This window comes from Myxocyprinus asiaticus, chromosome 25, assembly GCF_019703515.2.
Source record: "Myxocyprinus asiaticus isolate MX2 ecotype Aquarium Trade chromosome 25, UBuf_Myxa_2, whole genome shotgun sequence".
Classification (NCBI taxonomy): domain Eukaryota; kingdom Metazoa; phylum Chordata; class Actinopteri; order Cypriniformes; family Catostomidae; genus Myxocyprinus; species Myxocyprinus asiaticus.
Window position 1 is genome coordinate 9,838,640 of NC_059368.1, and position 14,912 is coordinate 9,853,551.

Here is a 14,912-nt window from a genome sequence, read left to right on the forward strand (position 1 = left end):
ATTCCATTTAAACTGCACTCGAGTAAAGTACAAATCCCAAAAAATAATACTTAAGTATAATACTTAAGTATTTTTACCCAATTACTTTACACCCCAGATAGATAGATAGATAGACAGATTCACAAATTCGCAGCTGAGTGTCATGCTACGTAGCTTTTAATTGGGAATACACAGTAAGAGTAAAAACTAAATGTAGTTCAGGATCTACTACGTAAAATCAAACTCTTTACGTAAAATCAACCTCTTACTGTGTATTCCCAATTAAAAGCTACGTAGCATGACGCTCAGCTGCGAATTTACTAGTCCTACTACGGCGAAGGGTTAATGCTTAATATTCATAAGCAAAGTTTTCACCATTGGAAGGTAACAAAAAACGTCAGTCCCATATCATTTATATTCATGACCCAGGCCTACAAGATTGGAAGGTTACAAGCAACGTCAGCACAATGTAATTAATATTCATAAGCCAAGCCTTGATAGTAGTAGGATTCGAAATTTCGCAGCCCGGCAAGCGCTTACAAAACTCACTTGCGTTTGTATACATGGTCAAAGTTTTGAAGTAACGTGACATCAGTGCCCATGTATATTTATTTTCGCTATTCGCCATTTTATTTGCGATACTGTGGATTACATTTTAAGATTTGTGGATGGTGACTCTGAGTCAAACAAGAAAAGCTCCAGCAATAACGGACTTATTTACCTCATATGTGCACCCGGAAGTGGTGTAATAGTTAATGTCTCTGTGTTTAGTTTGGGAGTTTGAAGCAGGACTGTGTTTGTTTTAGCACTAATGGGAAGTTGACCGATCGGGAATGGAAGATGACTCTTCCGTGACTGTGAATGTCACCGCGCAAAAAATGCCCGGTTATATCGGACGCGACGGGGAATCTGTCCATGTGTCCAGCGGGACGCGGAGCACAGATTTCGACCGGGATGTCCGTAGCAGCAGCAGGGCAATTGTGCCATCATCATCATTATCCTCGAGGGATGTTTTGGAATTTCATAAATACAAGCACGAGCCCGGGAATTATAAAGAAAATAGGGAAACCATTCGAGCAGTGGATATTTTGAGAAGGAATTTTGGATCCCCTGTCAGTGATCCAGAAGATCCTCTGGAGAAATTAGAAAAAGGAATTGAGATCAAACTGGATGACTTGGATCATGATGAAAGAAAAGAAAGTCCCAAACAAGACATGGAAAGCAACTCAGGGTTGGGAGAAACTGAACTTTGTGATCCAGATGGGAACCTTAATATTGATTATAATATTGATTTCAAGAGAGCTGAAGATATCAGCCAATCAAAAGAGCATGTTTACTGCACTGTGTACTGTATTGCCAATGATAATTATAGGATACCTGTCGAGAAAACATCTGATAACGAGACGACATCACCCTCATCATCATCGTCATCTTCAGATGCGCCAAATCAATCAGAATCGGACCATGATCCCTACCCAGAGCCATATACAGTCACCGACCTTGGGGTGTCTGAGACGAACAGCTCTTATAATACTGACAGCAGTTCATCTGTTGTGTTAACATGTCGAATTTGCCTCGATTGCAAACATATCATGCCGCTACACTGTTGCATGATGCCAGTTTGTGAGGAGTGCCTGAAAAGATACATCAGCTCACAGGTATCCACACCTGTCCTGTCTCGACTCACACTTTCCTTGTTTTCAGGGATTTTCGTTTATTTGTGTATTCAACCACCACATCTAAAGTGGATTGATGCAAACCTAATATGCCTCTATATGCTGGCAAATATTGTATTGGGTTTGACAAAGTTGACCTTGTGCTGCTTTTGTGTTACGAGAACAACAACCTCTTCTTGAAGCTGGGAAACACCTCAAGTGTACCTGGAGATCTTCTCCATGGGGTTTCCTATCTCAGATTTCCCTTAAAAACAGTGCTGTGGTGGTACCATGGTACAGTGATTGTATCAGATGGAAATACTGTGGTGCTTTGACATATACCGTGGTACTGAATGATTGCAATATTCATGTACTGTGGTATTTACATGATATTCCAGAAAAACATGGTAGCACCATGTTGCATGGTGGTTTGAAGTAGGCCTACCCATGTATAGTATGCTCCTATTATATTTGTTTTTCTTAATGGCATACTTCAGTTTCAATATAAGTTCAGTCTCAATCGACAGCATTTGTGGATTGATGTTGATTACCACAAAAATAATTTCGACATCAGAAATTTAGGTTATAGTGAGGAACTTGCAATGGAAGTGAATAGGGCCCATTTTTATAGGGTTTAAAGGCAGAAATGTGAAGCTTGCAATTTTATAAAAGCACTATAGTTAAAACTTGTGTATTATTTGAGCTGTAAAGTTGTTTACATCTGCATATTTTACAGTCGTTTAAGAATTTACAGCATTACATCGTCATGGCAACAGAGTTGTAAAATTGGATATAACTTATGCAGAAAAGGTTAGTAAGCAATATTATCATGCTAAAATCATGTTGTAAACATGCATATTGTGGCTATACTTTTATAACAGTGAGTATTTTAACGTTTCAGGATTGGCACCATTCTCTTCCATTGTAAGTGCCTTAGTGTAACCTAGATTTTATGCTTTTTTTTCCTTTTCTTTTCTTTTAAGAAAAATGAAAAAAGGAGGTACAAGTCTTTGTAGTAATCAACATTATGCCACAAATACTGTCGATTGAGCTTAACTTGTTTTGAACCCAGAATATCACTTTAAATGTTTATCTTCTAATTATAGCACCCTCTCTCTGTTTGTTAATGGAGAGGTTCTCCATTGTGTCGTGAAAATGTTCTCGACCTAACCCCTTGTTTAGAGAAGTGATGAATTTCCTGTGGTCTGCTATGGCTGGCCCATGTGACCATCATAGACTGAGGTGGAAATGTTAGTGTTAGTAATTTTAGCACTCCTTTTGCCACAAAGCAAAGACTCTTGTTGTGTAAGACTGTACAGTCATGTTGGTGTGATATAAAAATCTATGGCCGCTTCTAAGTTGGTTCCTCAAAGGTGTTTGACAAACCAACATGTCTGGTGTTTAAATCAACTATACGAGCACTTTGTCGAAACAGTGTGTAATCTTTTCATTCCTTATTTAAATACTTTCTCCTATCCCAGTTTAACAATAAGTAACCCATTTTTAGGTTGATTCATTGGCATATTGGCCTAACCAATGGCGTGTGTCTGATCTCACTGTGAATTCGGTGACTGAAATCAGTCTGTTCTTACTGAAATTTGAACCACTGCCCCCAGTGGATGAAGCTGGAAGTGTCGATGAAGGTTAGGCATGTGTAAGCTCCAGTTTCCAGGTGAAATGTCCACACTGACATCTATCACACTGCCAAAAGCGAGTTGAAAAGGGAGATGTTTTTAGTAGAGATGTCCCGATACTCGTTCTCAAAAAAATGGGTACCGGTACAGTTTAATAATCACACTAGGATGTAATGTGATTTTAATTTGTGTGCTGAATGTTTACGGAGTGACATTTGTACATCAGATGGTATCGGTTTTTGGTAATGGAGCATTTTATAAGCACGAGTACAAGCACATGACCATGGTATTGGACCTGATTCCGATACCAGTATCTGTATTGGGATATCCCTAGTTTTTAGTTGTAAATGATGTAATTCAGTCAACAGGAATGCATGTTTTATTAACCACATGCCCTAAACCTAACCATCATTGGAGTAAAAATGTAATCTTAGAGGGGAAATTAAACCTCAGAATATTGCTCATCATTGATTTTGTGAACACAATTACTTCCTGGTTTCCATGTGAACATTCGGTTAGCATCATGTTGAGTTTTTCAGTTTGTCTGGTGCAGAATTTACACACTTCAAGTCTACAAGGGTGTAATAATCTGTATTTTTACACCAAATTGAACACTTTTATCTCAGGTAATAGGGAAAGGATGCATAAAAGGCCTTTCTGCCCAATGGCAGTGTGTCGTTTCCATGCACAGGTAGGAAAAAGTTGTGCTGTAATTGATTGTTTAATCACTGAGCTCAGCCTCTCTGTTCCCTAATTACATTACATGGCTGTTCACTGGAAGGTCTGTGTGCAGTCTGCGGGCAACATACAAACAATTTGCCCTTCTAGAGGGATTTTGTGGGTGTAATCGAGTAACTCTGGCTTGCCTGTTGCAGCTTTCCTCCCAAATCAGATTTATGCCTCTATGAATGATCTTGGGGGCGGGCAGGGGGGTCAGACAGAGGTTGATGTGATAATGATATCCTCCTTTTGAGTTGTTTGCCTTAAGTTATTACTCTAGTTTTGTTGTTTGATGCCATGTGTGCCTTTTTTATTCCCAAGAAGTTCTTGTTAAGTATAGTAGCCTGTAAAACCATCTTTTCCTCCTCTGTGTTCTGGACTTGCATAATTATGATTATGATAGTGATAGCTGAGCTACAATTGCTACTATCTAGGTCTGTTAGTTTGACTTGGCAAAAAAACATACTGGCAAAATTTCAGTCAGACTGAAGCGTCTACATGACATGTTAAAAAGACTGAAATCGAACTTGTAAAGCGCATGTGCTAAAAAACAAAAACACGTAAAGCGCATGTGCTAAAAAAAAGACTCTTTGGTAGGGCTGAAACGATTAGTCAGTGTTATCAACAACGTCGACAATAAAAAATTGTTGACAAAAATTTTCATTGTCGAATAGTTGTTTGATGTCATTTAACGTAACATGAGATCATACAAAACTCTAATGAAGACGCATGAGAGTAGCACTGCAGCTCGCGTCTGACTGAGGAGAGGAAGAAAACACAGCTCACAGTCCAGATGCACTCTAAATTTTCACAGCTTCAGGTGATGTAGATCGCAAAGTATGAGGGAATTATAAAAAAATACCAAATAAGTAAGTATAGAAGCACTCTCGTTGTGGAATAAGCGGAGCCGGAGCTACCGCTCCGCTGAAGCAAAACTTGCATGTCAAGCGTCTTTAAAGGAAACACCCCGGCGTTACATCTTTAATTCAGTTATATTTAATGCATTATAGCTTTATTAAAGTTCAAATAATAAGGAAGCAGGTCATGTTAATAACTACAACTCCAAAACTGGTATTTCTCTGTGTGGTCAGCACAGAGAAATGCACTCTTCAATGAACTCTTCAATGAGTTGCGCAAAATGTCCCGATCTAAGGGGGAGAGATTGAAACTGCACCCAGCTGAAGCACACTCTGGCGCGGGGACACTCCTCCCTCGAGCGCGCGCGCTTGCTGCAGCTAGATTATAACATGATGGCTCGCGACTTATTGTATCATAATACAGTACATGTGTCCCTGTGCATTTCTTATCATGAAGAAAATTGGCAATATGCAGCTTTATTAATACAAGAGAATTTTTTTTTTATTTTTTTTTGTGAGTTAAAGATGGATTGAAGTGAACAAAAAGTTGAGAGAGGGCAGTCTTCCCCCATTATACACTGCAACAAACAGGGTTGGAAGGGTTACTTTTTAAATGTATTTCACAGAATACATGCTGTAAAATGTAATTTGTAACGTATTCCATTAGATTACTCAAGGTCAGTAACGTATTCTAAATACTTTGGATTAATTCTTCAGCACTGGTAGATTTTTTTCACTTGTTTTGACTATAAAAACTCTGCCAGTACAGTAAGACAAAATACACGTGTTAAAAATGCATTCTCATGCAGTGTTATTTCTAAAACAAGATTAATCAAATTGATCTTGTTTTAAGGATATTTAGATATTTTTACAGGAAAACAATATAAAAATTATCAAGAATACGATTTTTGCCCTAATATCAAAGGTCTTACTAGAAAAAAAGAAATTATGATCCAACATGAATTTTTTTTATTTTTTTTTATCCCCTTTTCTCCCAATTTGGAATTCCCACTACTTAGTAGGTCCTTGTGGTGGCATGGTTACTCACCTCAATCCGGGTGGCGGAGGACAAGTCTCAGTTGCCTCCGCTTCTGAGACAGTTAATCCGCGCATCTTATCACGTGGCTCGCTGTGCATGACACCGCGGAGACTCCGCATGTGGAGGCTCATGCTACTCTCCGTGATCCACGCACAACTTACCACGCGCCCCATTGAGAGCGTGAACCACTAATTGTGACCACAAGGAGGTTACCCTATGTGACTCTACCCTCCCTAGCAACCGGGTCAATTTAGTTGCTTAGGAGACCTGGCTTAGAGGGGAAGCTCGCGACTCCAGGGGTGGTAGTCAGCATCAATACTCGCTGAGCTACCCAGGCCCCCAACATGAATTTTCTTGATAAAAAAATATGATTGTGCCTGGTAACTTGCATGTAAAATGGCTAGAAATAGCATTTTAGCTTAGCATAAAGCTGACAATTTACACAAGGTTTATTTCTGTTTCTTCTGCTCCAAACTTACTTCAAACTTACTTCTCTGTCTGCTCGTATGAATGTAACACATCATAAGAAAGTGTTTCACCGCTGTTCAAATGCACTTTGGATCGCATCATTTATATGTATAAATGTTTCCCATCTGAAAGGACTAAATATTAAATGAAACAAATGACAATAAAATGCAAAGTTAAATACGTAATCCTGTTACATGTATTCCGTTACTCCCCAACCCTGGCAACAAAATATTGTTTTTGTTTTGGCTTGTTTTCCAATATAAATATCTAAAACTCCTTTAAAACAACATACATTTTCTTTAGCAGCTATACTGCAGAAGAAAAAAATGTTATCTGAGAATGTTGAATATAATATTAAAAATACAAATATTTAAAAATATCTAAAAATCCTTTAAAAAAATTCACCTGAGAAGCAGCATATAAGATATTTAGACTTGCTTTTAGAGAATAGATCTTGAATATAAGTATATTTTGTCTTTACTGCACTCACAGAAGTATAACCAAGTGAAAAAACACACTTATATACAAAATACACTTATATTTGTCTCTTCAAGTCTAAATATCTTAAATGTTGCTTCTCAAGTACATTTTAAATGGAACACAAGACAAAAACACTTGATAACAATAGGATTTTTGCAGTGAAGTTTTTACTGAATTAAACTTAATAAAAAGTATTTTTTCCTTTTAATTCAGTGAATGTCATTTAGAGGTATTTTGAAAAGATGATTTTGTCCTCTTTATTGTTAGCAAGCACGTTTAATACAACCTTTTAAGTCGGGGCACAAGCTGAATAGTCTGTTAAGAGCTAATGATTAATCATTGCAATAATCGCTGAATAGTCAAATAATCGTTCCAATAACAGTTAGATTAGTCGATTATCAAAATAATCAACAAAAAAAAAAAAATAATGTAGCCCATTTTTAGAATTTATGCATTCTAATTTCATAATAAAATTTCATCAAATTGAATTGTGTAATGTTTTACAAAATTAAACTAATAAATCTTAGTCTAAAAATATTTATATATTATAATATTTTTTATTTATTTTTTTTTTGTTAATGATTACTCAATTCAATTTAATAGAATTTTGCTATGAATTTGAAATGTGTAAATCTTAAAATATCTTTTTTTTTTTTTTTTTTTTGGAGTGTTAAAGCAAGGGTTCCCAAACATTTCTTTTTTGTCACTCAAACCCCTTTGACCTAAGCGATTTACTTGAGGTACCCCCTGATATTTTAAGTAATGTTAACCTTTCAAAATATAATTAATTTTACATCTTTGCACTTTATTTTTGTCTTGATTGTTATATTTTAATGAGCCTTTATTACATTTATTTTACTTTTCTTATAATATGTATCCATTTTAGTCCCAACCAGAGATTGCACTTATTAGTCACAGTAGTAAAATTTACAGGAAAAAAAAAAACGTGTAAATGGTCTATATTTATCTGTCATTTCTGTTTCCCTAAAAAAAAAATTATAAACACGTCATTCCATTTGTGAATGTAAATTTGATACTTTGATATGATATAGCCAATAGTTACATTTTCAATCATTAAAAATGACTTTTCGCTGAAGTAAAAAAGCCAGGGCTGAAACCATTAAAACATGCACTCAGGGGACATGTCCCTCTTCCTTCTAGAAATATTTTTAAGAAATTTAGTATTATATACACCGATCAGCCACAACATTAAAACCACCTGCCTAATATTGTGTAGGTCCTCCTCATGCCACCAAAACAGCTCCAACCCGCATCTCAGAATAGCATTCTGAGATGTTATTCTTCTCACCACAATTGTACAGAGCGGTTATCTGAGTTACCGTAGGCTTTGTCAGTTCGAACCAGTCTGGCCATTCTCTGTTGACCTCTCTCATCAACAAAGCATTTCCATCCACATAAATGCCCCCCACTGGATGTTTTTTTTTTTTGTTGTTTTTGGCACCATTCAGAGTAAATTCTAGAGACTGTTGTGTGTAGGGCTGAAACGATTAGTCGACGTTATCGATAACGTCGACAATAAATAATTGTCAAGAAGAAATTTAGTTGTCGAATAGTCGTTTGATATCATTTAATGCAACATGAGATAATTTGAAACATTGCACCTCAGCTCACGCTTGATTGAGGAGAAGAAGAAAACACAGCTCACAGTCCAGATGCATTCCATACTTTCCAAACAGCTTAAGGTGATGTAGATCGCAAAGGATAAGGGAATTATAATACAAAAATACAAAATAAGTAAATACAGAAGCATGACGTGACCTTGCATTCCACTTGAGCAAAACTTGCCTGTCAGAGTGTCTAAAAAGGAAACACCTTGGCATTGTATCTTTAATGCTTCCTTTATTAAAGTTCAAATAATAAGGAAGTGGGTTGTATAAATAAGCACAAACTCCGAAACTGGCATTTCTCTGTGCAGTCAGAGCCGCGTAAAAAACAGGGCGAGGTGAGTTTCAAACTTCCCCCGGCTGATACACTGTCTCGCGCGGAGACGCTCATCACTGGCGCACGCTTGCTGCAGCTAGATTATAACATGATGGCTCGTGACGTAGTGAATCATAATATATGTGTCACGGTGTGTACCTTATCATGAAGAAATCGGTGATACGCAGTTCTATTAAGAAGAGAGAGTTTGTTATTTTGTGATTTAAAGATGGATCGAAATCAAGTGAACAAAAAGGTGAGAGGGTTTAGTCTTAGCCTATTATACAATGCAAAAAAAATATTTTTGATTGGTCTTTTTTGGTTTATATATAAATATCTAAAACTCCTTACGTACATTTATTTTATAAATATAAATATACTGAAGAAGAAAAAAATTTAATCGGAGAATGTTGAATATAATATTTAAATATTTTAAAATATCTAAAAATACTTAAACGATACATTTACCTGAGAAGCAATATAAAAAATATTTAGACTTGCTTTCAGAGTATGTATCTTGAATATGTATAAGTATATTTTGTCTTTACTGCACTGGCAGAAGTATGAAAAAATACACTTATATACAAAATACACTTATATTCAAGATACTTATATGTATCTTGTTTTAAAGATTTTTAGATCATTTTAAATGGAAAAAAAGATAAAACACTTGATAACAATATGATTGTTTTGCAGTAATTATTTTAACGAATTAAACAATATAAATCCAAGTATTTTGTTTTACTTATAAATTCAGTGAATGTCATTTAGAGGTATTTTTAAAAGATGATTTTGTCCTCTTTTATTGTTAGTAAGCACGTTAAATACAACCTTTTAAGCCGAGGTACAAGCTGAATAGTCGGTTAAGAGCTAATGATTAATCATTGCAATAATCGCCCTAATAGCCGAATAATCGTTGTAATAATCGTAAGATTAGTCGATTATCAAAATAATAGTTAGTTGCAGCCCTAGTTGTGTGTGAAAATCCCAGGTAATCAGCAGTTACAGAAATACTCAAATCAGCCGTCTGGCACCAACAAACATCCTTGTGATTATCTAATCAGCCAATCATGTGTCAGCAGTGCAGTGCATAAAATCATGCAGATATAGGTCAGGAGCTTTCTGTCCTGGCAGAGACTGCGCTCTACACTTTGGAGAAGCATGCCCACACACACAAGGCGAAATCTTTCTTTCAAACATCTAGATGGAGCACAGCTGAATGTAACAGAACACAGGGTCTTCAAAACTATTTTCAGCTTAACACAGCGTTTTAAAAACACGATGATTATGGCGTCACGGAAACCACGGTTTGCAGATATTCAGTTCAGAACAGTGCTGCGCACTTACTAAGCTTATTATGGTAACCTGAAGGAAGAACAGAGACACAGGTTCTGAGCTTTGTTCCATTGAATTGACCAGCGAGTCTTCACATAATGACAAAATATTATGCATTTTATTTTGATTTTGCCCTCTTTTGTACTTATTGTAACTACATTATAACAGGCTATGCTAATGAATAGACGTTGGAACAACGAGACACAATGCAGCAGCCAAAGACGTATGACATATATGTACATACTGTATTTGTACATGTCTATGTGCCCCCACCCCCACCGAGTACTCGATGAGTAATTAATTCAAGTACTCGAGTAGACAAAATTACCAAAATGCCAATCCCTAATTTAAATAGCTAATATTTAACTTCACAGAGCCAGTGTTTCTCACTTCAAGCCTTTTGTATTGTGCTTGGCAAATGGGGCTGCTAATCTAATTGTCAGGTGCCTATGGCAAGGGCGTTTTGATGCATTCTTTGGAGTAACATTTCAGAATACAGGCATGTCTTGGATCCATTAGTGGCTTACTTGTCATGTTCAAAGAGACAGTGATGGTCATAATATAGTGTCACTGCACTGCCATCAAGTTTTTAAGAAAGATAATTATTATAGATGTGTTATGGTGACATTTGGCATAATCATATTCAGTGTTTTATTAGATGTTCGCCTTGCTTTTGGAATGAGTACTGTGCAGAGGGTTGTGCCCTGCCATTCATTAGTGAATTGAGAATTGTTTTTTAAAATTCCAACTCGAATAAGGTAGGAAACAGGGTGGATTGACTTTTTTTCTTTCTTTTCTTTCGTGCTGTTTACAGAGCCTAAGGCTGTCACAGAGAAGGGTGGGATTTCGCACAACACTTACTTCAGTTTCAAGCATTGTATTAAAAAATCTGCTTACAGCACCTTTAATCTCTGCCCTCGCATTATAAAAAGCGCTGATGCGCAATACTTGTTGAAATGTCAAGATGTTTGCTTTTAACTTTTACCTTTGATTTACATGTTGCAATAGATCTGCTGTAGACTTGGTCTTACATAGGGAATCAGCTCATGAGGTGCTTTGTTAAGAGTTTCATTCACTGGCCTTTAACAAGCTTGCAGAACTATGGATACTTTACATGGTGGTACTATGTTTATTACGATTATACGTTTACAGCTAGTTTTGCATGTTAACTGGATCCTAATGTAAAAGAGATGGATGAGCTTTAGATTAATGTGGTACAGTGCTGAGATAAGGTGATGCTAGAAATCTGTTGAGAAAATCAGAAACGTTTGATTATATTTTTTATGAGTGCACAATTTATCTCCTCAGGTGGTTTATGCTTGATCGGATAACTGGTTTCACTGGTTCACTCTGCTCACGTGTTGTCATGTAAGGAAAGGTTGTGCATGGAATGTAGTTTCCTCACAAGTCGTCTAAGGATAGGAAGTTAAACTGTACCTGTGGTGAGTGCAGTTGTGTTAATAATAGACACACTGAGAGATTTGAGTGATGTCACTTTAGTTACAGGACTAGTTCACCCCCCAAAAAATGGAAATTCTGTCATTATCTGATGTGATTCTTCTGGATTAATCCGGAAGTCCGTATTTGTTTTTTTTTTTTTCGACCAAAAAATGTTACCCAATCAAGTGTGTAAATCCGTAAAAATAAAATAAAAGGAAGGGGCAGGGGGTGTTCACATTTCATCGGGGTAGGGCATTCTTGATAAGCACTTTTAACCCAAATAAGTGTAATTCAGCCTTCCCTCGGATGACACCACTGCTGCTTCTGCGTCATGCACATACTAAAAATACAGATTCCATCAGTACTTCATGTTGTATTTGAATTATGAAGAGGGGTTTGCACTCCTAACATGAAATATCAATTGTTATTTTCACATTAATGTGGAAAAACCACCATGACAATTGTAAAAGTGGCACTTACAGTACATGCTGAGGGAAAACCATCCAAAACGCTTTAAGATCTGCAGATTTTAACCTCTGGAATTGTTTGCTGCAGTCTTTGCTAGGTAGATTTTCTTGCTTTTTTGTACTTTGACAATCACATGTTGCCAAGCTCCAAAAATCTCCTCATGTTGTCATGGCTGTCAAGCACCAAATAGGATAAAAACCTTGCTTATTATTAGTGATGCCCCGATACCACTTTTTCTCTTCCGATTCCGATACCTGGAATCTCAGTATCGGCCGATCCCGATCCGTTACCAGTGCTGTTTTTTTCATAACCAGTTTAGAACATCAACATGTGATACAAACTGGGGGTACTCTTTTATATCCAAAGAAACACAAACCTTTAACAAAACATTATTTTAATATAAATGTACTGTATAGCCTATTAAGATAAGCTTTATTGTTAACTAGTCTACTGGATAATGTAGCAGCAAAATTTATAGTAATTCCTGTCAAAGTCTTCAGTAGAATAGAAGCCAGTTTTCTTTGCACAATTTTTCTTTTTTTAGATATCAGTGTACTTTTCATTCTCACAGTTATTTTTTGGCACCTTGTCAACTTTAATATTGTTGTAATTTGTAAACAAATAATAATGATAATAATAATTAATTATTATTATTGGTATTATTATTGACTTTTAGAATTTTTATAATACAAAAGTATATATAGTAGATTTAGTAATATATTTCAGTCATGCACCTTTAACTTTAAAACCATCTGGGTTTTATTTTGAAGGTCGGAACACTCCATGAAGTCCTGTAAGTGTCTGTATGCAGGCTAGTTCACAGTAGTTTAATTCACTTCTTATTCAAAATCTGGTGAAATGCTCCTCCGGTGCCATTCTCAATGCATGTTATAAGGGAACCAAACTATAGAGCATCCATCTGAGATGTTGTTCGCATGGAGCGCTCGTTCACATATTACGCACTGCTCTGAGAGCTGAAAATAGCCGGGAGCGCATCACCAGCCTGCGTGAGTGAGCATGCTTATGTATGTGTGTCAACAGAGCCGTGCCATTCATGCACTGTTGCTGTGCATGCATAGCTTATTACAAGGGCGTAGTGGCCGTGGGGGACGTGTGGGACACGTCCCCTGCACTCTTTAAAAAGGTGATTTGGTCCCCCACATTTTTTCAAGCTAAACTCATACCGAGTCCAAGTGGTGAATTTGTATACAATATTCTTTGCGTTTTGTTACTTTGGGCTGATTGAGCAACTGTCCATCCAATTACAGGTGAGTTTCATGAGCCAAAACATCCCTTACGTAATAGGCCACCAGTCAGTCAGTCTAATCAACGTGGTTCCGTCCAAGTTGCTTTCAACAATGCTCATTTATCCATGTTTTTTTTTTTTTAGTTTTTTTTTTTTTTTATCAGCATTGATTTTGATCTAAATTAATAATAATCTAGAGATGAGGAACACACAAATGGGAATTATTTATTGGCATATAGTTCTTGATTGGCAGCATTACATGAAATGCACTGCAGAAAAAAACACAAAGGGCAATCCTTCTATTAAGCACACATTGTAAATGGAGTTTATATCATCACCTGAGTCTTCATTAAGTTATTCTTTTTACATTATGTTTGTGAAGTAAAAGTTTGATTGGTACTTTTTTGCCAATTTAAGCAGATAACTAGATCTGTGTTAAATATGTAAAGCTATTTTTAATATCAGCTCATGTGATGGTGTGCAGTCAACTGTAGGAAAAAAGTCAATGTATACTGTAGACATGCTTTTTTATACATGAAAACGTACTGACGTTATTGAAACTCATAATTATTTTAAGACTATTGTTGTCTTCTGAAAAAATTCGTGCTCATCTTTTGTTCTTATAATGCTTAAAACCTCTACTGAAGTCTCTTTGTAGGTCTGTAGACACACATTTTAAAGGATTAAAATTTTCTTATGATTTTTGATTCAGTGACTAACTCATATCACACAAGATGCTCGTTTGTCACTACCTTCTGGCATCACCAGAAATAGTCACTGAACGAATCATTAAATGGATTTGAACGAATGTTGGTGAACGTAGTCAAAACACTCGAGCCACTTGGATAAATTTCAATCCCACAATGCACAAGCACATGGTAAAAAAAAATAAAGTTGTGCACATACACAATTGATAAGTTAATATATTCTTGAAATATTCTGGCTTTATTTTGTAACAGTTTGTCTTCAATTTGTTTATGAATTAGCCCAATTCACTTCCATTATAAGGGCGAGTGGAAATTATTTATTGTGGTAATCAACATTATGCCACAAATGCTGCAGATTGAGTTTAACTTGTATAGAACCGGGGATATTTCTTTAAGGTTATTTTTCTTACCCCATTGGCGAGTAGTTATTTCATGTTTAAGCATAAAGCTCGCTAAATTTTGTTAGGTGACTCTGAAAACAATACATAGTATCTTACGGCATTTTGTTTCTCATGTTGTTGGAACAACATGAGGGCGATTAAATAATGACAGCCTTTTCTTTTTGGGGTGAACTTTTCTCACACCAATCTGGATACAGTCATACTTTTGACTGAAGGTTTACTTTAATAAATTGGAATTATGTTTAACAGACGTGTGGCTGGCCTCGAAGAGCATATTCTGTGCTCAATTTCTCATCCATCAAAAATATATCTACCCAAAAAGGCAGCCCGCCTCGACGGGTGCCGGCCAGCCAGGAAATTTGTCAAAGTTAATGCACGATGCCGGCATGTGACATGTCAGGCTGAAAAGCAGACTTTTCGTTCATATGGAGAGAATTTTTTACAGCCTGTGGTGGGTGCTGAGTGATGTTATTGTGCAGGGTGTGTAGTCGGCCCATTAGCAGCAGGCTGACAGGTGTAAAGAGGAACAGTGGGTGACCCTG

The 14,912-nt window shown here is 36.5% G+C and overlaps 1 protein-coding gene across 1 annotated transcript in view; it reads left to right on the forward strand.

Annotated features, from left to right (window-relative positions):
* The first annotated feature begins 551 nt into the window (after window positions 1-551).
* The window catches only part of LOC127416051 (E3 ubiquitin-protein ligase RNF217-like), a 34,913-nt gene continuing 20,552 nt past the window's right edge, over window positions 552-14,912 (forward strand). The window contains exon 1 of the mRNA XM_051655160.1: window positions 552-1,637. Within this exon, the coding sequence (XP_051511120.1) occupies window positions 813-1,637 (825 nt within the window). The 5' untranslated portion in view covers window positions 552-812. The remainder of the gene's footprint in view (window positions 1,638-14,912) is intronic.